Source organism: Oratosquilla oratoria, chromosome 42 (assembly GCF_046742065.1).
Source record: "Oratosquilla oratoria isolate Oo_2021 chromosome 42, ASM4674206v1, whole genome shotgun sequence".
In the NCBI taxonomy this organism is placed as follows: Eukaryota; Metazoa; Arthropoda; class Malacostraca; order Stomatopoda; family Squillidae; genus Oratosquilla; species Oratosquilla oratoria.
In genome coordinates this window covers 29703257-29727859 of record NC_134818.1, presented here as the reverse complement: position 1 = coordinate 29727859, position 24603 = coordinate 29703257, and the positions used below count along the sequence as shown (strand labels likewise).

Sequence of the window (24603 nt, the reverse complement as noted above, 5' to 3'; positions counted from 1 at the left end):
CCTGTAGGGTTCAGAATGGGTGGAACCAGTCCAACCCTCAGCAGTAGGTGGAGGAGGAACAGGTGCAGGGCATGATAGGCGCTACAGTCCTCCCCCCCTTGATCAGCTGCTGAGTAACCCCTTGCAGCCACTCTCCAGATCTGTCTCCGTTGATGACAACACCAGTTTACACAGTCTGGCCACGGACATTACAGCCAAGGATACGTCGCATCTGGAGTCCAAGGTATTTTAATTCAAATGAATAGAAATATAACTGGTTTTACATATAAATATGGAGTTAACCCCATCTGGGGTATTGACTGCATGTTATTGTGGGGTTAAAAGCTGCCCAGAAGCATGCATATGATATTTCAGGGTCTATATGGGGCACCTCTATGGACCAGAGCCACACATCATTTTGTCTGGTAGAGGAAATCTGTATTGATAGAGAAATGGTGATACTTTATTATACTGTGACTGTCTCTCCATTATGCTGTCCCCCCCTCTTAATACTGTCCTATACCACTTCTCTGAATATTTGTTTTCTTATTTTGCCAAACCCTGTGTTGGGGGAAAAGAATACTACCACCAAGTGTTCCCACTTGAGTCATAAAAGGCAAGAAAAACAGGATGGGGATAGGACTAGGCATCTTTCTCCCTGTAGCCCCAAAGGGGACATTCCTAAAAAAAGCAAAGGCATAAGAGGGTCTGGGAGATTTCCAACCAGAACCCTAAGGTTTGGGTCTTTTAATGTGCATGGATGTGGTAACAGATGAGAGTAAAAGGGAAGAGATAGGCAGAATGTGTGTGAGAAGAAAGATGGATGTGTTGGCATTGAGTGAAATTAAGTTGGGAGGGAGGGGTGAGTTTGAGTTTGGGAGTGTAGTTGGCAGGGTCTCAGGAGTGAAGAGAGGATGAGGGAGAGAAGGGGTGGCTATACTAGTAAGTGAAGAGATAGGTTAACCTCTTCACTATGGGGCACCTCGCATGTCTGGCAGCATTAGCTGCCCGACATGCGATGTTGCGTCATAATAATCGCATTATAAAAAATAAAGTCAGTGCTCAATTGTTCGTTCTCTTTCACCTGTGTATGTTGATAATCATAGAAAACTGATGAAGCCAGTTTAGAGAGAATGAAAATTACGTAGGTACGACTACAATTAATATAATCAAGATGGCGACGTCTGCAACATCGAGTACCCACTTGCTCCTCATGTCGCCTACATAGGCATCACCATATGGAAGTGGTTAATGTGTGGTGGAGTAGGAAGAGGTTTCTTCAAGGTTAATGTGGATGAAGGTGAAACTGGGAAGGGAGATGTGGGTTTCTGCAAGTGCATATGGGCCTAGTAGAAGAGTGTAGAGGAAAGGGAGGTTTTTGGATAGGTTGAATTGAGTGCATAGAGGGTTTAGGGAGAAATTTCATTGTAGTATTATTGGTGGACCTTAGTGCTAAGGTAGGAACTGAACCAATAGATAGAGTGGTTGGGAAGTGTGAAGTTCCAGGAAAAAATTGTAGTAAAAAGTTGATGGTGGAGATATGTCTGGAAAGAGAGTTGTTTAGGAAGAAATTCAAGCATAGGTACACATGGAGAGGGTGGTGGATGGAAGGGTGGTAGATAGAGCGTTAATGGACTATATAGTGGTAGCCAGGAGAATAATAGGAAGAGTTAAGGATGTACATATTCTAAAGGGAGAGACTTGGCAATATCAGATAATTTTATGGTTGAAGGTAAGTTGAGAGTGGAGGATAGATGGAGAAAGAGGAAAAGTATAAAAGGTAAGGAGGTGCTTAAAGTGAACTGCTTAAATGAAAAAGAAAAGGAGGAGTACAAGAAGCTGAAAGAGGAGTGGAAGGGAGTGAAGGATAAAATAGAACTAGAAGTGGAGAAAGAATGGGAATGGTTTAAGGAAGGAGTCACAAGGTGTGCAAAGATGGTGAGTGGAACAAGGAGGATGGGAGGAAATAGAAGGAAGAGTAGCGAGTGGTGGGATGAGAAAACAAGGTTGAAGCGAAGAAGCGAGCTTTCACAGGTTGGTTACAAAATAGGATGAGAGAATCATATGAGAGGTACAAAGAAAAGTAGCATAAGATAAAGGAGGCAAAGAGGAGAGCAGATGTGAAATGGGATAAGAGTATGACAGAAAATTTTGAAAGTAATGAAAAGATGTTTTGGAAAGAAATTAAGAGAGGAAGAGGAGGCAAATCAGGTAGAGAAGAAAAGTTAAAAGGTCCAGATTGAGAAATGATAATGGAAGAGATGGCAGTAAGAGGAAGATGGGCAGAGTAATTTAGGGAGTTGCTAAATGTGAATGAGAAATAGACATTTGGGAATGGATGTTAAGAGGAGATTATATTTACCTAGTTGTATTATACGGGAAGGGAGCTATGCTCGTGGTGACCCGTCTTTGTATCTCTCAGCATCAAGTTTTTTCTTAAAATCTTGTATAGTGTTTGCACACACTGTTTTGTTGTCTAATTTATTCCATGTATCTATCACTCTGTGTGGGAAGCTGTTCCTTTTTAAATTTCTTCTGTAACTATCTTTTTTTAGTTTCTTTTCGTGTCCTCTCTTTTTACTGTTGTCCCATATTAACAAGTCATCCCTATCTAAAACTTCCATTCCTTTCATTATTCTGTAGATAGTCAGCAGGTCACCTCTTTCTCTTCTCTGTTCCAAAGTTGGTAGTTCTAATTTGGACAGTCTTTGCTCATATGTTAGTTCGGAAAGAGTTGGTGTTAGTTTGGTTGTTGCTCTTTGTAACCTTTCTAGTTTTTTAATGTTCTTTTTGGTACTGGGTGTCCAGAGTGCTGCTGCGTACTCGAGTTTTAGTCTTATTAATATAGTTAGGATTTTCTTGAAGGAGTGATTGTGCCGAAAGCACTGTATGGGGCAGAAACATGGAACATAAGAGAGGAAGAGAAAAGGAGTTTGAATGTGTTTGAGATGAACTGTCTGAGAAGTGTGATAGGGGTTACTAGGCTAGATAGAGTTAGAAATGAGAAGGCGAGGAGGAGAACAGTGATGGAAAGGGAGTTGGGAGATAGTGTTCGTGAAAGAGTATTAGGATGGTTTGGACACATGGAAAGAATGAGTGAAGAAAAATTAGTAAAAGAGGTGTGGAAGGCAGATGTGGAAGGAGTGATAATGAGGGGGTGTCTTAGGATGAAATGAAAGGATGGGGTAAAAGGGGCATTACAAAAGAGAGGAATGTCTGTTGAGGAAGGATGGGAGAGGACAGAAGATAGGAGTGAATGGAGAATGGTTGTGTATGGATGATGTTGTGATGCATGAGGGGGAGTGGGTGGGGGATGTGGGGTGAGGGAGTATGTATGAGAAATAAATTGACACAGTCCGAAGGGATTTCTCCCCGTCTTTTCTGCATGAGAGGATGGACAGGGGGTGTTGTTGAATTAATGAAGTGGCCTTGCTTTGGATGTGCTGTCTTGCAACACTGCTTTTGACCCAGGGCAGTGGACGGGATGCAGTGGTCGAGGGAATGAAAGTTCCCTTTTCTGAATCTTTTATTCCCTCGACCAAGTTTCTTCCCATAGACAAATTAAATTTGATTAATTATTACCCTAACACCATTAATAAAAAGGTGGTAAATGTCCACCAAAGGTTAAAAGAGCAGAGCCAAGGGGTATATTCGATTCCATGTAAAGGTTGTGACTTAGTTTACATCGGACAGACTGGAAGGGATTTGAATACTAGAATGATTGAACATAAACGTTCCATTAGATATGGACAAGAGAGCTCAGCTGTGTTCCAACATGTTAAGCAATTTAAACATTGTTTAGATTGGGACAAAGCTGAGCTTATTTATAAATCCAGATGTGAGTTCAGGAGAAAAATGGTAGAATCTACTATCATTGTATATCACCCCAACATGAATATTTCAAAGGGGCAATGGTCCCCGGACATAATGTCCGGACTCTTCATCTCCAACCTATTAAAAACTCATTTGCCTCCTGACCTCACATACGGAGTGAGCCGAGGGTAGAGACCTCTTCCCATGTTCCCCTTTCTTTTGTTAAGGGTGCTACTTAAGCAGCACGCTCTCTCTTAATTGTATCTACTGAAGAGGATTGCAGTTTGCAATCGAAATATATAGATTCCCCGTTTCCAGTCTTTTCTACTCCAACAGTGGTTTCTACGTGATATATATATATATATATATATATATATATATATATATATATATATATATATATATATATATATATATATATATATATATATGTATATGTATATATAGGGAAAGAATGAGTGAAGAAAGACTAGTAAAAGAGGTGTGGAAGGCAGATGTGGAGGGAGTGAACATGAGGGGACGTCCTAGGATGAGGTGGATGGATGGGGTGAAGGGGGCTTTGGGGAAGAGGGGAATGTCTGTTGAGGAAGGACGGGAGAGGACAGAAGACAGGGGTGAATGGAGAATGGTTGTATATGGATGATGTTGTGATTGCATGAGGTGGAATGGGCGGGGGGATGGGGGGTGAGGTAGTATGTGTGAGCAAAATTTGACGCAGCCCGAAGGGATTTCTCCCCGTCCTCTCATTCTATGCAATGGGGGGACGGAGAGGGGGGTCGCCGATTTAATGAAGCAGCCTTGCTGTGGATGTGCTGTGTCTTGCGACACTGCTTCTGACCCAGGGCAGTGGACAAGGTGCAGGGATGACCCGTCATTCAGGAGGTGCTAAGATAAGAGGGAGGGTGGAGGGGTGTGGAGTGTATTCAGGGATGGAATGGGTGGGAATGATTTTATGCCTTTTTCTTTTTGGCTACCCCCCTTGTAAGGGGGAAAAAAGCCTTGGTATATGTATGTGTGTATATATATATATATATATATATATATATATATATATATATATATATATATATATATATATATATATATATATATATATATATTCCTCCATGTCCTAGTTGGCATGCTCCATTCTACCATATTTTGGTGAAATCATGTTACAATATTATATTAAAAGGGTTCTTATATGGAAAATAGACACCCAAGGAATGCATCCACCCTCCACCCATCCCATTATCATTTCATTATTCCTAAAGCCAAGGTATAATGAAATAATAGAGTGTATAAGTTGTAATTTACATTTTTATTTTTTCTTAATTTGTATCATCACATGTTGTCTCATCCTTTTATACTATGTGTTAGCCTGTCTATCCATATATCAAAGGCTTCTGCCTCCTTGTAAGGGAGTTAGCCAAGTCAAAGATATGCACCCAGTTCCACTTGTTTCTATATGTACATACAACCAAAGGCTTTTCCCCCCCAAGGATAGAAATATTTGATATTTTTAATGAAATACTCTGCCTCTGACCCAGGGCAGTGGACAGGATGTAGGGATGACCTGTCATCCACAGGAGTTGCCAAGATAAGAGGGAGGGTGGAGGGGAGTGGAATATTTAGGAAATGGAATGGGTGGGAGTGGTTTCTATGCCTTTTTCTTTTTGGCTACCCCCCATGTAGGGGGAAAAAGCCTTTGGTATATGTATGTATGTACTCTTCCTTCTCTTCTTCCATCCTCATCTTCCTTCTTCCTACTCCCTTCCCACTTCTTAACCTCTCCCTCCTTGTCCTTTTCTTCCCATTTTTCAAATAAATGTATTTTTATATCACTTAAGAGATCTTTACAAAGTCAGCAAGAATAACTTTTAGTCAAGCAGCTCCCCGTAGTATATTGAATTACTGCTTTAGTTTGTGCAAAAATGTATCTCACTTTTGGTAGGTACTTGGGGGGCGGGGGTGGAGTTTCATCATTCTTTTCCCTACCCCAGTGTAATACCCATTCCAATCTTTACTTTCATGTTGTATTTACCTTCTGTATAACTCAGTGACCAGCACAAAGACTGATGCCAAAATTTTGTTTATCAGATCTCTTCGTATGAAATACGCGTCAAGCAGCTGACTTCCTTATTGCACGAGTCGGAAGGTGAAAATGCCAAATTGCAGCAGTTGGCTGAAGCTTTGAAAGAAGAAATCCGAAGGTCAGCAAGGAATGAAGATCGTCAGAAACATTTAGAAAATACCGAGTATCTGAAAAATGTTGTATTAAAGGTAAGTAATTTTCTCTCTTCCCGCATTAAGGAGCTTTGTTTTTTAATCAGACAAGAAGATGGCACAATACCAGCACAGAAGTGACAAGAAATGATATCTGAGGATTTTAAAGAGATAAATTTAGTCTGAAATAGGAGAAGGAAGTGATAAGCTAAAGTAGTGGAGATACGAGTTATGTGCCTAGTGTAGGCCTTATGGTCTCTTGCAGTCTCCTTTATTCTTTAGTTCTTATTAATGATGTGAATAGAAGACAGTAAACAGAAGAAGGTGAGGTTTTGGAAAGGTGGAAATTCATTGAAGATTTATTAAGTGTCTGAAGGTAGGAAATTTAATACGTCAGTGCTGGGGAGAGGTGTAGTGAGAAGTAGAAATGTTGAGTTGGAAGAAATTGTGAAAAAAGAAGAGGAAGATGCTGTGGTAAAGTTCAAGTAAAGGAAACCAGCAAGACTGGATGAGTGTATATAAAATGAGTGGTCTATTCAAAGCACATGGAACTTGTGTTACATAAAAATAAAGTATAAAAGGTGAGGAATGAGAAGAACCAGTAAAACAAAAGAAGAATACAATATAACCATAAATGAATGAGATGGATGGATGGGGTGAAAGAGGCATTACAAAAGAGAGGAATGTCTGTGGAGGAAGGACGGGAGAGGACAGAAGATAGAGGTGAATGGAGAGGGGTTGTGTATAGATGATGTGATGCATGAGGGGGAGTGGGTGGGGGATGGGGGGTGAGGAAGTACCGGTATGTATGAGAAAAAAAAAAAATGATGCAGCCTGAAGGGATTTCTCCCCGTCTCCTCCTTTTCTGCATGAGGGGACGGAGAGGGGGGGTCGCCGAATTTATGAAGCAGCCTTGCTGTGGGTGTGCTGTGTCTTGCGACACTGCTTCTGACCCAGGGCAGTGGACAAAATGCAGGGATGACCCATCATCCAGGAGGTGCCAAGATGAGAGGGAGGGTGGAGGGGAGTGGAATATATAATAAATAGAATGGGTGGGAGTGGTTTCTATGCCTTTTTCATTTTGGCTACCCCCCAAGTAGGGGGAAAAAGCCTTTTGTATATGTGTATATATGTATATATATGTATACGTATGTATATGTATCTATATATATATATATATATATGTATAGATACAGACATATATATATATATATATATATATATATATATATATAAAAATATATATATGTGTGTGTGTGTGTGTGTGTGTGTATATATACACCAGGGGTTAAAATCAAAAGGCATAATTCCACTCCCACCATTCCACTCCTGTTCACCATCCCTCCCTTCAATGAGAAGGAAAGATAAAATGAAGAAAACAGAATACAATTAGACTAGATAAGAGAAGTGTCAACACACACACACAAAAAAAAAAGAGGAGTAGACGACATGGTTGCTGTCTTCAGAACCATGAAAAGTGTAGATGAAATTGACAAAGAATGTCAGTGAATAAAAGAAAAAAGAATACCATGAAAGCACAGCAAGAAACTGAAGTAAAAATAATATTTGAAGGACATTTATAAAATGTAGTTTTTTAACCGGATGCATTATTTTTATTAGTAGTAGTAATATACCAAGTCAAGTTTGGCTACCTCCCTTGTAAGGGGAGAAAAAATCTTGGTATATAAATAGATCAGTATTATTATTATTGTTATTAATATTATTTTAGAGGTAAGCCAGTTGTTTGCTGACGACACTGCGCTTGTGGCAGGATCAGAGGAGGGATTAAGGAAGTTTGTGATGGAGTTTGGGAAGGTGTGTGAAAGAACTAAGTTGAAGATAAATATGGGTAAAACTAAGGTGATGATATGTTCAAGATTAGAAAGTGGCAGCAAATTGGAAGTGAGTATTAAGGGAGAGAGACTGGAGGAAGTGGATAGCTTTAGATTCTTGGGTGCAAATGTGTTGGGAAAGGGAGGAGTGGAGGGGGTGATAGAATGTAGGTTGAGAGGAGCAAGTAACTGCCATAGGGGATTAAAAAGCGTAATGAGAAATAGACATTTGGGAATGGATGCTAAGAGGAGATTGTTTGAAAGGGTGATTGTGCCAACAGCACTGTATGGGGCAGAAACATGGATCATGAGAGAAGAAAAGGGGAAGAGTTTAAATGTGTTTAAGATGAAATGCCTGAGAGATATGGTAGGGGTTACTAGGCTGGATAGAGTGAGAAATGAGGATGTGCAGAGGAGAGCGGGGATGGAAAGGGAGTTGTTGTTGTTGTTGTTGTCGTTCCCTAGACTGTCTGTCCGAGCAGTCCCGTCTCCCCAAGGAAGGCCACAGCCGAGACTGGGTTTTCCCACAAATCCTTTATAGAGTGTATGTTGTGTTGTTTGCGTGCATGATTGTGTATAATGCAGTCTTCCATTATGTGTTGTATGGTATGGGGTGAAGTGTTACATCCTGGGCAGCTGTTCACAACACGGTCGTCCAGCCTCCTCTGGTAGCTTAGAAGTGCTGGGTGGTGACCGCATCGCAGTCTGGCCAAGTGGACTCTGTCCTTACGTGGGAGAGAGGATTCAGAAGGGTGGATATCAGGGGGTCTGGCATGCAGCAGTGTGTTGTCTTTCAGTGTGTTAATGGAGCGGTGAGTGATATGATTATGAATATGTTTCCGGAGGCTGGTATTTGGTGGTTGTGGAGGAAGAGAAGAGAGTATCTTTGTGTAATAAAGGTCTTTGGGTGTAGTTTTAATGTTTCTTGGTGTGTGTGGGTGTTCTGCTATGTAGTGTAACGGGTGTGATGTGTTTGTGGTGGCTGCAGCAAGTGTTTGTGTGCCTCTCATGTCGAGGTGTTCCTTGACTTTGAGGACTTTTGTTTCATGGTGTAAATGGTCTGTAGGTGATGTATTTGTGCAGCCTGTAATTGTTTTTAGGGCTTTGTTTTGTATGATTTGAAGGGTGTTGTGGTGTGTCTCACTGAGATTAGGAGCCCATGCAGGACTCGCATAATTCATCACTGAGCGTATACATTGTTTGTATATTGTTATATTAGTTTCTTTGTTTTGTCCAAATGTTGTTCCAGTGATTGACTTAAGTGCGTTAAGTCTAGGTGTGCATTTGTTTTTTATGTTTGTGAGGTGTTGTTTGAAAGACATGGATGTATCGTATGTTACACCAAGAATTTTCGGTGTGTTTGTGTGTGGTATTAGAGTGTTGTTGATGTAGAGATGAGGTATGTATTTGTGTTCTTTTGTCCAGTTGGTGAGAAGTGTTGCTGTAGATTTGGTTGGAGCTATTTTGAGTCTGTTTGTGATGAACCATGTGTTGAGTGTGTCAAGGTAAGGCTGGATTATTTCTGCAGCTTTGTCTGTGTTACGATGTGTGCATGTGATTGTTATGTCGTCTGCGTAAGAAGAGATTTGTATTTCTGAGGTGTCTGGCGTGGGTAAGTCATGCATGTATAGATTAAATAATGTGGGGGATAGAACTGAGCCCTGCGGTACTCCGTTCTTAATGTTTCTGATGTGCGATGATTGGCCATTATATGACACATGAGCATTCCTGCCTGCCAGATAATTGGCCAGCCATCTTTTGGTGTTATTGTGCATGTCTGTGTTATATATTTTATTTGTTAGGTTGTGGCGGGGGATAGCATCAAAAGCTTTACTAATGTCCAATGTTATAAGAAGTGTTCTGTGGTGGGGCCTATCTGAATTGATGCCATCAAAAATTCTTTGTGTGAGGTTTGTCAGAAGAGTGTTTGTGGAGTGTAGTGGCCTAAAACCGTGTTGTGAGTCAGCAAGGGGAATATATGGTGTGACAAGTTTAAGTATTAGGCGTTCAATGACTTTAGAGGGGGTGCAGAGAAGTGTGATTGGGCGGTGCGATGATGGGATTGTTGGGTCTTTGTTCGGTTTTGGGATGGTGATTATTTTACCATGCTTCCAGATGTCGGGTATAGTGTTGTGTGAATAGCTGTAGTTTGCAATGTTTGTGAGTGCGTGTATACCTTGTGGTCCAATGTGTTTTAGGTGGATGTTGCTTATGTTATCAGGGCCACAGGCAGATGAGTGCTTGAGACTATGCATTATGAGTTTTGTCTGACTGTCTATGAAGGGTGTATAGTCTGAGTCTGTGGGAAAGTCTTTCTTACGTCGAATGGTGCGTCGGTCGTCAGGGTGAGATGTAAGATGGCTCGTCTGTGCAAAATGACGTATGAGTGCGTTTGCTTGTTGTCTGTTTGAGGGTAGATTATCTGTTGTTGTGATTATTGCTGCGTGAGAGCGTGTAGTGTTAGTGTTGGATAGTGTGATGCTGTTGAGTGTTTTGTACAATTTGCTGGTGTTTGTTTTGTGATCAAGTGTATTGATAAAGTTTTGCCAATTTTGTGTTTTTTGTTCATGTATTTTATTGGCAATCACAGTGTTTAGTGTTTGTATTTGGTCTGCTATGTTTTGAGGGATAGGTGTGGGGGTATCGTGTTTAAGTGTGTCACGTTGTCTGATGAGGCCTTGGATTTCTGGTGTGAAGTTGGGGTTGTGTGATTTTCTGTTGCCTCTAGGGATGTATCTCTTGTCTGCGTTTTGTATGATTGTATTAAAAGCGTGCACAGCATTGTTTATGTTTGTGATTGGTGTACTGTTAAGTGTTTCAAAATGTTGTTCTGTCTCTTCATTAAAGGCTTCCCAGTTAGCTCTCTTGTAATTGGTGTAAGTGTGTCTGTGGCCAGCTGGGGTGCATCTTGTTTTGGTGGTGATGATGATTGGAAGGTGGTCAGAACCAAGGGCTCCGACCACTCTCCATGATGTTGTTGGGGTTAGGCAGGGGGAGCAAAAGGTGATATCAGGAGAGGAGGGAGTGTAGAGGGCTTGGTATGGGATATGTGTATGATTATGCGTGTTGTTCATGATAGTCAATGAGTCGAGTTGAGTCTGTATATCAAGCCCTCTGTCTGTGTCGGGGTTGTCGACAAACCAGGCAGACGACTTGGCGTTGAAGTCACCACCCATGATCAGGTTGGGGATTGAGGTTAGTTGGCTGAGCTGAGGTCTGAAGGTGTTTGGAACTGTGGGGGATGATTGGGGGGGAATGTACATGTTAACTATTGTTAGTGTTGAATTGTTGCCTGGGCGGATACGAATGGATTGGGTTTCTGTTGTGTTATCTGTGGTAGGGAGGAGAATTTTGGTTGTGGCACTTGTGTCCACAAAACAGATGGAATGGTGGATCAGGGTGACGAGTCCACCGCCATTGCCGTCAGTCCGGTCTTGTCTGATGGTGGTGTAATTATGAAATGATGGTGTTTTGTGTGAGTGTCTTAATTTTGTTTCTTGTAGAATTGCAATGTGTATGTTGTGTTGTTTAAGAAAGTGTTCAAGTTCATGTTTTTTAGTGTTAATACCGTCAATGTTGTGTTGTAATATGTTGATGTTGTGTGTTTTGTATGTGTTGTATGTTGCCGTTTGGGGTTGAGGTTGGGGTGGTAGTGGGGAAGGTGTAGGATCTGGGTCAGAGGGGGGGAAAGGAGAGATCGGGGACAAAGGAAGGGGAGTACTAATCGGGGGTAAGGGCAAGGGGAAATTGGGAGTGGGTAAGGGTGTTGGCTGTGGTTGGGGAGGTGGGATTGGAGTTACTGGAGGGCAGGTAGAACATGTCCAAGTGTTTGTGTATTGGTTTGTGTCAGCAAGTGTTGTACAAGTGAGGTGGGCCCAGTTTTTGCACATATTGCACTGAACTGAGCCCTTTGTCTGTTTGCTCGAAGTAATGGGTTTAGAGCATGTTGGGCATGTGTATTTTGTGGTGGGCCCAGGATTGCTCTCTACATCTCCGGCTAAAAGTAGAAGAAGAGGGGTGATCGCCGGAAAATGACCCCTCAGTGCAGAAAAAACGTAACATTGTGTGTTGGAAAAAAAGGATTGTGGTACTCCCCCAGGTAGGCGTAGCTCCTCCTTGGGGATCGGTGCCATCTGCGTAGAGCTGATGGCCAGGGGTAAATGCTGCTGTTTGGCCCCCAACTCTTGGGGTTGGGGGGTGGTCCCACGACGTAGACGTTGCAGCTCCAGGACCTGGAAAAGGAGTTGGGGAATGGGGTTGATGAAAGACTATTGGGATGGTTTGAACACATGGAAAGAATGAGTGAAGAAAGATTAGTAAAAGAGATGTGGAAGGCAGAGGTGGAGGGAGTGAACATAAGGGGGGGTGACCAAGGATGAGATCGATGGATTGGGTAAAAGGGGCATTAGGAAAGAGGGAAATGTCTGTTGAGGAAGGAAGGGAGAAGACAGAAGATAAGGGTGAATGGAGAATAGTTGTGTATGGATAATGCTGTGAGGCATGGAAAGGAGTGGGGGGATGGGGTGAGGGAGTATGTGTGAATGATATTTGGAAGCAGCCCAAAGGGCTTTCTCCCTGTCTTCTAAATTTCTGAATGAGGAGATGAAGAGGGGGGTTGCCGATTAAATGAAGCGGCCTTGCTGTGGATGTGCTGTGTCTTGCTGCATTGCTTCTGACCCAGGGCAGTGGGTGAGATGCAGGGACAACCCATTATCCATGAGGTACTAAGATGAGAGAGAGGAAAGGGTGGTGGATGGGAGTGGGTATATGCCTTTTGACTTTGGCTACCTCCCTTATAAGGGGGAAAAAGCCCTTGGTATGTAGATAGATTAATTATTATTTATATTTATTTATTTATTTTTTAACTTGTGGAATGAGGAAGAAAGTCCAGGTTGATAGCATAGTGAATTTAAAGCAATTTTTTTTTACTGAAGGCACAGATGTGACCATGAATATATCTCCTCTCCTATATATTGCAGTTAGTTAGATATGGTCTTACTATCACTTCTTTCACTGCCTTATCCTCCATTTTTAGTAATTTTCACACTCATCATTCAGTCAACTTTCAAAAGGGAAAATGTTAAAATAAAATGTCATTGGCAGCATGAAGTGGACATTTTAAAATTTACCAGTTTGTTATGGGTATGAATAGAGCATCATCACTTTTAGTTTATGGGGGGGGGGTTGCCAAAAATTGAAAAAGTAAAACCATGTCAGACTGTTGAAAGTACACCATACAGAACAGGTTATGCTTATATTTTTCTGTTAAATATTCTTTAATAATTTTCTCTCTCATTATTCCCACAGTTTTTGATTTTGAAAAACAGTGATGAAAAGAAACGTCTCATCCCTGTGCTTACAACGGTGCTTCAACTCTCTCCACAAGAAGCTGGAGAACTTCAAGGCTTGATAGCTGGTAAGTTGGCTGGGATATAGGGCATATTACATCCAGCAACCTTTTTATATATTTCACTTTGGCTACACCTTTGATCATAGTGATACAGGTTTCATTGTAACTAAAAACAAATGACTTGATTTAGCCAAAGGGAAGACTGAGGATGGAAGGCATTTTATTCAAGATAAATAGGCTTGTCACGTGTGTTGATTATATATATATATATATATATATATATATATATATATATATATATATATATATATATATATATATATATATATATATATATATATATATATAGTTACAGAAGAGATCTGAAAAGGAACAGCTTCCCAAACAGAGTGATAGATACTTGGAACAAATTGGACAAAGAAACAGTGTGTGCAAACACTATTCAAGATTTTAAGAAAAAACTTGATACAAAGAAGGGTCACCACGAGCATAGTTCCCTTTCCGTATAATACAACTAGGTAAATACATATATATATATTATATATATATATATATATATATATATATATATATATATATATATATATATATATATATATATATATATGTATATATATATATATATATATATATATATATTATATATATATTATATATATATATATATATATATATATATATATATATATATATATATATATATATATATATATATATATATATATATACCAACATCTTTTTTTTTCCCATACAAGGGAATTAGCCAAAATCAAAGGCATAAATCCACTCCCACCCATTTCATCCTCACATACTCCACTCCCATTCACCAACCCCTCCTCCCTCTTTTCTTGGCTCTCCTGGATGATAGATCCCTGCATCTTGCCCACTGCCTTGGGTCATAAACTGTGTAGCAAGACACACCACTTCCATAGCAAAGCCACTTCCTTTAATCGGTGACCCCCTTTTCTGGCCCATCATGCAGAAAAAGAGAAGATGTCAAGAAATTCCTACGGGCTGCGTCAAAATATCATTCACACATACTCCCTCATCCCCCCCATCCCTACCCACTCTCTTCCATGCATCACAGCATCAATACACAACCAATCTCCACTCACCCCTATCTTCTGTCTTCTCCCTTTATTCCTCAACAGACATTTCCCTTCCATTCATCTCATCCTTGGTTGGCCCCTCATATTCACTCCCTCCACCTCTGCCTTCCACACAACTTTTTATAATCTTTCTTCACTCATTTTTTCCATGTGTCCAAGCCATCCCAATACTCTTTCATTAACCCTATCTTTCAACTCCCTTTCCACCCCCACTCTCCTATTCACCTCCTTGTTTTTCATTCAATCCAGCCTTGTAACCCCTACCATTCTTCCCAAGCATTTCATCTGAAACACATTTAAACTCTTCCTCTCTTATGTTCCATGTTTCTGCTCCATACAGTGCTGTCAGCACACTCTTCATACAATCTCCTCTTAGCATCCATTTCCAAATGTCTATTTCTCATTACATTTTTCAATCCCCTAAGGCAATTACTTGATTTTCTCAATCTACATTCTACCTCCACCTCTACTCCTCCCTTTCCTGCCATATTTGCAGCCAAATATCTAAAGCTATCCAATTCCTCCAGTCTATCTCCCTTAATACTCGCTTCCAATTTGCTGCCATCCTCTACCCTTGTACATCTCATCACCTTACTTTTACCCAAATTTATCTTCAGCTTCATTCACACACCTTCCCAAACTCTGTCACTAACTTCCTTAATCCCTCCTCTGATTCTGCTACAAGCACATTGTTGTCAGCAAAGAACAACTGGCTTATCTCTCATTTTTCTCCATCTTCTTTAACCATCTCTAATCCCTGGCCCATGATCCTTGCATTTACCTCTTGCACCACCCCATCCATGTATAAATTGAACAGCCAAGGTGACAAAACACATCTCTGGCAAAGTCCCACCTTTACCTCAAATCACTCACACTCTCCTTTTCTAATTTTAACACAGGGTCTACTATTCTCATAAAAACTCTTGACTATTCTTAACAGCTTTCCTCCTATCCCACATATCTGCAGTACCTCCCACAATGCCTTCCTGTCTAGTCTGCCATAAGCCTTTTCTGAATCCAAAAAACATCCTTATCTTTTCCTAAAGCTTTCTCTCATATCTGCCATACCACAAGAATCTGATCCACGCAACCCCTACCTGTCCTGAACCCACACTGTTCCTCACCAATTACTCCCTCTGTTCCTCTCCTAATCCTCTCAATCAAAACCTTCCCATAAGCCTTAACCACACTCAACAAACTGATCCCTCTTAAACTATTACATTCACACTTGTCCCCTTTTCCCCTTTAAAGTGGAAATACACAGGCACTCCTTTAGTCCTCTGGCACTCTGCCTTCTTTTAGACAAATATTAAAGAACCTCACCAGCTAATCCACCATCTCCATACCTCCCTTTTTTAGACACTCCACATGACACCCATGCAACCCAGGTGCCTTACCTACTCTCATCATTTTAATAACTGCTTTCACCTCATCTTTCCTTATTTTTTCACATATATCACTGTCATTTTCTTAGTGCTTCCCACTGCATCTACCTCTCCCTTCCTATCCTCCTTTCATTTAGCATACATACATACATACAACCAAGGCTTTTTCCCCCTTTCAAGGGAGGTAGCCAAAAAGAAAAAGGCCTGTCTGGGGTATTGGTTGCATGTTATTGTGGCAAAGTAGCATGCAGTTGATACTTTAGGGTCTATATGGGGCGCCCCAATGGACCAGAGCCACAAATCATTTTGTCTGTGATAGAGGAAAACTCTGTTCATAGAGAAAAAAGGGACTGGGATTGGGACCAGGCATCCTTCTCCCTGTAGCTCCACAGGGGATATTCCTTTCATTTAGCAATTCCCTAAAATAGTCTGTACATCTTGGTGCTGTCTCTTTCATTGTCAGCTCTCTGTCTGCACCTTTTACCTTTTCTTCTCTACTTGATTTGCCTCCTCTTTCTTAATTCCCTTCCAAAACATCTTTTTTATTACTTTCAAATTTTTCTGTCATACACCCCATTTCACATCTGCTCTCCTCTTTGCCTCCTTTATCGTATGCTTTACTTCTCTTTCCTTTGTACCTCTCATATGATTCTCTCACCCTATTTTGAAACCAATCTGTGAATACTAGTTTCTTCTGTTCTACAACCTACTTTGCTTCATTATCCCACCACTCCCTACCCTTCCTTCTATTTCCTTCCACTCTCCTTGTTCAATACACCATCTTTGCACACCTTGTGATTCCCTCCTTGAAACATCCCCATTCCTCCTCCACTCCTAGTTCTACTCTATCCTCTAGTCCCTCCTGTTCTTCTCTCAGCTTCTTGTACTCCTTTTCTTTCTCATCTAAGCAGTTTACTCTAAGTGCTCCCCAACTTTCTGTCCTTTTCCTCTTTCTCCATCTATCCTTCACCCTCAACTTACCTTCCACCAAAATATGATCTGATGTTCCCTCACTCTCTCCCTTTAGAAGATGTACATCCAAAACACTTCCTACTCTTCTGGTTACCACTATATAGTATATGAAAGCTCTATCTTACCACCATTCCATCCACCACCCTCTCCCAAGTGTACCTATGCTTGACTTTCTTCCTAAACACTGTATTTGCTATCAACTCTCTAGACAAATCACCATTATCTCTCCACTATGATTTTTTCCTGGAACTCCACACTTTCTAAATACTCTGTCCATTGGTTCATCTCCTACCCTAGCATTGAGACCTCCCACTACCACTGCATTGACATTTCTCCCTAAACCCTCTATGCACTCATTTAAATCTATCCAAAAAGCCTCCCTTTCATCTACACTCTTCTCACTACCAGGCCCATATACACTTACAAAAACCCACATCTTCCTTCCCAGTTTCACCTTCATCCACATTAACCACTTCCATACTGTGACGCCTACGTAGGCGGCATGAGGAGCAAGTGGGTACACGATGATGCCCACGTCGGCATCTTGATTATATTTATTGTAGTCATACCTACGTAACCTCCATTCTCTCTAAACTGGTTTCATCATATTTTCTATGGTTATCAAAATTCACGGGTGAAAGAGAACGAACGATTGAGCACTGACTTTATTTTCTATAATGCGATTATTATGACGCAACATCGCACGTCGGGCAGGTAATGCTGCCAGACGTGCGATGTGCCCCGGAGTGAAGAGGTTAACCTTGGAAAAATCTTCCACTTCACCACATGTTTACCTATCTCTTCACTTACTAGTATAGCTACCCCTTCTCTCTCTCATCATCTCTTCACTCCTGTCACCCTCCCAACTACAATTCCAAACTCAAACTTACCCCTCCCTTTCAGCTTAGTTTCACTCAATACCAACACATCCATCTTTCTTCCCACAAACATACTGCCTATCTCTTCCCTTTTACTCTCATCCGTACCATATCCACACACATTAAAAGACCTTAGGACCTTAGGGTTCTGGTTGGAAAACTTCTCCCAGACTCTCTTATACCTCTACCTTTTTTAGGAATGTCCCATTTGGGGCTACAGAGAGTAGGATGCCTAGTCTTGTCCCTGTCCCATTTTTGTCACCTTTTATGACTCAAGTGGAAACACTTGGTGGCAGTATTCTGTCTCCCCTACAACAGGGTTCGGCAAAAATGGAAATGAACATTCAGAGAAGTAGTACAGGACAATTAAGAGTAGGGGACAGCATAACTGAGGGACAGTCAAAGTATAATATCATAATTTCTCCATGTATAGAGATTTTCTATATCACAGACAAAATGATGTGCGACTCTGGTCCATAGGGGCACCCCATAGAGACCCTAAAGTATCAGCTACATGCTACTGAGCAGCTTTTAACCCCACAATAGCATGCAGCCAATACCCCATATACACCTAGTCTCTTAATCCAACACTCACCAACCACCACTTGTGCAGACGTTTAGGCCCAGGACATAAACCGAACTTGGGAATTAGCCCAGGACATAAAACACCACCAATTCCCAAAGTGTGTTTATGTCTTGGTCTCAAATATCTGCACAAGTGGCAGTTGGCGAGTGTTGGATTAAAAGACCTAGGTGTATGCAGGTATTCTAGATACCAAAAGATCCTTTACCTATTATAAGAGGAGAAACCCAGTCAAGGCATACACCCATCCTTCACCAAATCCCCACATCCATTCAACACCCATTTGACGTCCCTTTCATCTTAATATACTATCATATACCAGAAAGCCTTTTCCTCCTTATAATGGGAATGGTGAAGTCAAACCATACACCCATTACATGTGTCACACCCACCAAAAATCCATTTGTTATTTCTCCTATCTTAGTTTCTTATGGAAAAAGGGTCATTCCTTGCCACACTACTTGGGTCAGAAGCAGTGTAGCAAGACACAGTACCTCCATAGTAGGGCCTGACAGCTAGAGCTGTATATAGAAACTATACAAATTAAACTATTAAGATTAATAACATGACACACCAAAATCTTCCCTATAGAACAAAATCAGAAATGATATGTACACAGTTGTAAGCAAGAGCCCTTAACCTCAGTCACCCATCTTGTTACATCACACAAAGACAACCAACTAAATACGCCAAAATGCTTCACCACCTTACTACTCTATACTACTCAAACATCTACAACACTCATCTGCCTGCACCACACAGCATCCATACAAAAATGTATATACTCCCAGTTCACAAAACAAACCCTTCAAGATTGACCACCAAACATCATTCTGCACCAGACCTCTCCAGACATCAGCCCAACAGGAAAATCCCTCTCAAGAGAAACAAGAACCACTCTAGCATGGCTGCATTCAGGTCACCATCAAGCTCTAAGACCATACCAACACAGAATAGGCCTGATCATAGAGGCAAACTGCCTCAGGTACAACCAATGCATGTAAGTCACTTCATCTTACACCACCCTACCTTCCATACCCATGCAGTGGAACAATATTTCTTAATTCAGTGACTTGTGCACTGATCTTGTGGCTGTGTCGGGATACCTGGGAGCTGTAGGTCTCCTGCAAGAGAGATCTGGAGCAACAGATTTAATTTTACTTATTGATTTATATATTTATTTTTTATTTTGTTTATTTATTTTTTATATATTTATTATTATTATATTTTTTTTATTTTAAGCTAAGTTTAATGAATTTCATATCTATTTGCAGATGAAGGTGCTGCTACTGAAGGAAGCCCAGGGTGGGGAAGCTATCTTCACCTTTGGTCTGGAGGAGCAAGATAAAAAGAAGCTGGTTGTATAGAGTTCTAGTCGTATTGTTATGTCAAGAGTGTATAGCATAATGAAGAGTGCATTTTTCTTTGCCCCTTCATCTTCCTCAAAGAGCTTCTTTCAAATGAAGGTTAGGAAGGCAGCCCTTAACCCCTCCAGTACTGGTGCACCTATAGATTAAAAGGGGATAGGGAGCCACGAGTTAAATCCTGACTGTTATAGGGTATTCCTTGGTTGAGATACTGCTCTAGATTGGACATGAACCTTCTATGTACCAAGGTTACAATCCACTTATAAGGAGAATGGCAGAGTCAAAGCACCCGTGTTGAAAGATATACTCGCAACATCCCTCCCAATCTCAGTAACATGGGGATTAAGGGTTATGTGGAGCCCCCCTCCCCCCTTCCCCTGTCACTTTGTATAGGTCATATACAGCACAGTGAGGCACAGTAAATCCATTGCAGGGCCCAACTGCTGAAGCTGATTTTCTCTTTCCATTTCAAATGGTGGCTCCTCTCCACATAATTCACCCTCTAGACAATAGCAGCATACTTGTAGATTTTATTGTGGCCAATGAAAGACAATTTTCAACTGAGGGGCAAACTTTTGACTTAAGTGGGTTTTGTTTCTTGGAGACCTTCAGTCCTAGGTTTGCTCACGATTTTGATGAATTTAGTTTCTTGTGTCTTCCTAAATAAAGTCTACAAAGGCATGTATATTAGAGGAATTAATAGTATACAAATTAATGAAAATACCATTGCCTTTCTTATGTGTTTTTAAGATTTGTAATGGTCCATGCAAGGCTCATGAAATTAGCAGAACTGTCAAAGGTTTTCCTGTGGATGAGTGAAATTGTGGAACCAGTGATAGGCAAAACCATGCAGTGGTACTATGAAATGGATGTTAGAAAATCCTCCCCCTGCACCTGATCTTCAGAAGCTGTCACTATCTTTAGTTTCATCTGAAGGTGCAGCTTTAGGGACTGGTATTTGGTCTCCAAATCTGGTTGAAGATCTCTCTTTACTCAAAACTTGGTTCAAGGTTCTTTGTTAATTTCAGTTTATTTTTTCTTCAAATTCTTCATATAAATTGAGCTGACAACTGGTAACTGCTGCTTGTTGATGATATAGAACCAGGTCCACACCGATACTGGACACAGTCAAACTTTTCTTCCAAAAAATCTCTGTATTGGCCTGAGTATAGTTGCTGGCAACTGTGGGGCTATTGGTTTCCAGGTATTGAAATTCAAGGCAACAATTTTTAATATCTTAATGAAATTGTCTTGTATATTATACATAGCAATTAAGGTAGCTGAGGGGTTAAAGGTTGCATACTCTATATAAAATGAAGAAGCTTTGCAGTTCCTGTCTTCAGTCAAACATGGCTGCTATTCCACTTTGATGCTGTTTGAATATGATAAGTGATTCTCAAACTTCATTTGATCCCTTCAGCATGTTGACATATTTCATGTATGTTGTTCTGGTTGAGGACAGGTGATTTTTATGCAGCAGAAGGAACAAAGTCCATAATGAGGACCTCAATTGACTTCCTGTGGGGAGTCTGCTGTCTCAGATGCATAAAATTGGTTGACCATAACCAGTACAGATTCTATAAATTATGTCATTTTTGGTGGGGTTAGTGTATACATCTCATATTTCCACAATTTAGAACAACCCAGTTCAATCCAAGTTCTCATCCCAGAAATATCTGCCAAATTAGTGTGAAAAGTTAATATAGTTTAGAAGACAGCTTTGTCTTACTGTGCTTGGACTGTGATCAGGATAGTAGAAGAGTTGCTACTGCCAAACTGTTTTAGATTTATGTTGGGTGCATATAGCTAAATGAATCGTGAAAGGCACGCAGTTTGAAATAATAAGGCTGCAGAGCCATCTCCTTTTTGGTTTGACTTCATTGGCAGATCTAACTGTGGGCCCATTTTCTTTTTTGTGTCTAAACTATTCATGGACCAAAAGGTTGTGCGACTGTTTGCTTTTCCATTGTAATGTGACAGTGAAAATAAAATGTATATATTTTTCATGGAATATTAAGTGTTAATTGTAAATCTTGTAGTTATCTTAAGTGGGAAGTACTTAGTAATGAATGCACAAAAGGGTGGTAGTAGAAAATGGTAATTTTTGTTATTAGTTTGAAATTCTTAACAACTTAAGATAGTTGAATATGAACAAATATTTTGACGGCAATTTTAATGATATATAATTTATTTGGTTTGCAGAAAGAGCAGCCAAGTCTTGCAGGTTTGGATGCATGTTATACCTTGCATATATGATTTCTCCCTTACTTTGTGTATACTTTCACAAGCTTTGTGAATTATATGATCAAGTACAGTACAAATTCTACTTCATTTTGTTCTTTGAAGAAATTATAATTCATTTATGCAGTTGTATGACAAGTTAGTCATCTTCAAAGTTGTAAATGCTGCTTAACTTGTTCTCTATTGGGGGATATATATACACACACCTATCCTTTTATTCTGGCTACTACCAGGCTTTTCTATTTAGCTGTGGGTAATCTTTTCTATAGTTACGGGATAAACCCATCTTGAATACTCTTTCTGTAATGAGGATGGTTATTCTTTCATTCTAGCTTCTGCCAAGCTGTTTTATTCAACTGTGTATAGCCAAGCACATATCCATCAAGAGGCCTATTCACAACTCTGCATGGATGAGACAAAGTGCAGCAAGGCATAGCTCATCCAAACAAGACCTGCCAGCTATTTACCCCCACTAACTTACCATACACTGACGCCAACCCCCTCCACATCCATTTATCTATGGACATCCATTAGGACCCATATTATCAATTCATAATCTTTCTACACATATTCCTATCTACCCTCCATTTCTTTACTAATAGACCATGTCATTTCAAAGCTCCCTTTACCTCATCCATCTATCTCACTCTAGGTGGTTCCTCATTCATGCTTTTCATATGCCCAAACCTCCTCAGCATTCTCTGGTTTATGCTGTTAATCATTTTTCTTCCAATACTCATTCTGTGCTGCACAACAGCTTTTCTTGTGCTGTGCATTCTTGAATCATCATACTTCTCAAACTCCCAAACTCCTGAACATAAACCTCTATTACACTCTCAATCTGCTCTATATAGTACCATGAGCACAATGACTCCTTTGTACAACTTTCTGTTAGCAATCATTCTCAAATATCTATTTCATATCACACGTTTCATATTGCCCAGACATTTCCTAACCCTCACATTCCCTTCTACTTGTGTAAAAACCCGACTGTATTCAGCTGGCTTCCCATGATTGCATTCATTTGCTGCACACTCTACAACACCTCCCTTTTAACCCTGCCATGTGCTTTCTTCAAGTCTACAAATGCTTAGAATATATCCTTACCTTTGGCCGAATACTTCATACAGGAAATACTTGACACATGCATCTTGTTTCTCTCCTAAATCCTAACTGTGTTCCCCAATCTTGTTGATGTTCTTTTAAAACTCTCACTCAATACATGCTTATACACATTACCAACAACAAGGTGGATCATTGCATGGAGTCACTAGTGTTGATAGAGAGGCAGCAATCACTGGAAAGACTAGAAATCCAACTCAGGCAAGGAGTCAGTGACTTACACAAACTATCTCAATCATTTCCACCTTTACTTAGAGGTGTTCCTAAGGGTACCTGGTCTCCAAATTTGGCCTATGTTCTCACTCTGTTCAACTATCAACATAACCCTCCTATCCACGGTATCTATAGCAGCTGGTCTGTGAAAGAATCAAACCATATTTACCATTGGTCTCAAATCAGCTTGGATTGAAAGAGGGTATTCCACCAGTATGCTACTCATAAACATCACTCAACAACTACAGGTCATCAACAAAAAAGTGCCATCAAATAGGATATTAATGGTAGCAATAGACATAAGGAAAGTTTTTTATATAGTTCCTAGATTTATCCTGTAAAAAAAAAAATCATGATAATAATAATAAGAAGAATAAGAAGAAAATACATAAATATATAAAAAAATCAGGAACCAAAAGATTGTACAGTGGAGTCCCCCAAGGAACAATACTATCACCAGTGCTGTTTATCCTTCTCACAAGTGACTTTCCTCCACCAAATCCAAGTCATAACATCAAAGCTATCACCTATTCAGATGACCTGACAATTGTAACCTAGCAGAGCAACTATAAAACAGCTGCCAAAAACACAAATATACCTTGGGAATCAAGAACAGTGGCTGAGACAAAACAGAATGGCAGTTTCCCAAACAACCATGACTCGGAAACAGCCAACACTCGGTCAGATTAAAATGCCAGTTTCTACCACTGGACAAAAAAATCTCAGTCCTGGACCTCACTTTTGATATGTATGTATCCTTCAACTCACATATGAAGCACACAACAGAGAACATGAACAAGAAAGTTGACCTAACAAGAACTGTAGCAGGTACTGGTTTTAGCCAGCAGGAAGAAATACAAATCACAGGATACAAGCAACTTACAAGAACCACACTTTACTGTACTTCCACAGCATGGTTCCCAACAGTCAAGAAAATAAAGACATCATACATACAACATAAAACAAAGCTTTAAGAATAATAAGATGCAGAAAGACCACCCTAGTAGAACACCTACACACACAACCAATATCCTACTCATAGAACATGCATGAAAATGGTACATATTGTTCTATGTAAGAACCCTCAAACCCACCCATCCTTCCCACCACATTTACAAGCACAACCAACTGATATTGAAATATATACATAAAAATATATATATATATATATCATTATACTCAGCAATCTACAACCTATACCTCACAATACACCCTAAAAAACACATACATGCTCAAGTCACAAAACAAACGTCCAAACTGACCTCAAAACACCACTCTCCATTTCACTACCCGAGACATCAACCCTATTGAGATATCCCTCCCTAGACAAACAAGAACTATTCTGGCATAACTGGATTCAGGCCATCACTCAGTATTGAAACAATACTAAAGCAGAATAAGCAAGGCCAGACTCCAGTTATTCCAAGACTTGGAACATTTTAACCAATTCTAAGATGGGCCACTATGAGCATAGCTCCTTTCCCGTATAATACAACTAGGTAACCTACTCTTACCTTAGACAACATGGTATTTCTTCCTTGATTTACTTGTGGG

General features: G+C 40.3%; 1 protein-coding gene across 9 annotated transcripts in view; it reads left to right on the top strand.

Moving 5' to 3' along the window:
* The window catches only part of GCC185 (GRIP and coiled-coil domain containing 185 kDa), a 71543-nt gene extending 47340 nt beyond the window's left edge, over window positions 1–24203 (top strand). For 7 of the 9 annotated variants that reach the window (XM_076179336.1, XM_076179344.1, XM_076179335.1 and 4 more), the window contains 5 exons: window positions 8–223; window positions 5872–6054; window positions 13137–13245; window positions 18949–19106; window positions 19381–24203. In XM_076179336.1, the coding sequence (XP_076035451.1) occupies window positions 8–223; window positions 5872–6054; window positions 13137–13245; window positions 18949–19106; window positions 19381–19473 (759 nt within the window). In that variant the 3' untranslated portion in view covers window positions 19474–24203. The remainder of the gene's footprint in view (window positions 1–7; window positions 224–5871; window positions 6055–13136; window positions 13246–18948; window positions 19107–19380) is intronic. The other 2 variants (XM_076179340.1, XM_076179343.1) reach the window with 2 other exon arrangements.
* The last annotated feature ends 400 nt before the right edge of the window (window positions 24204–24603 follow it).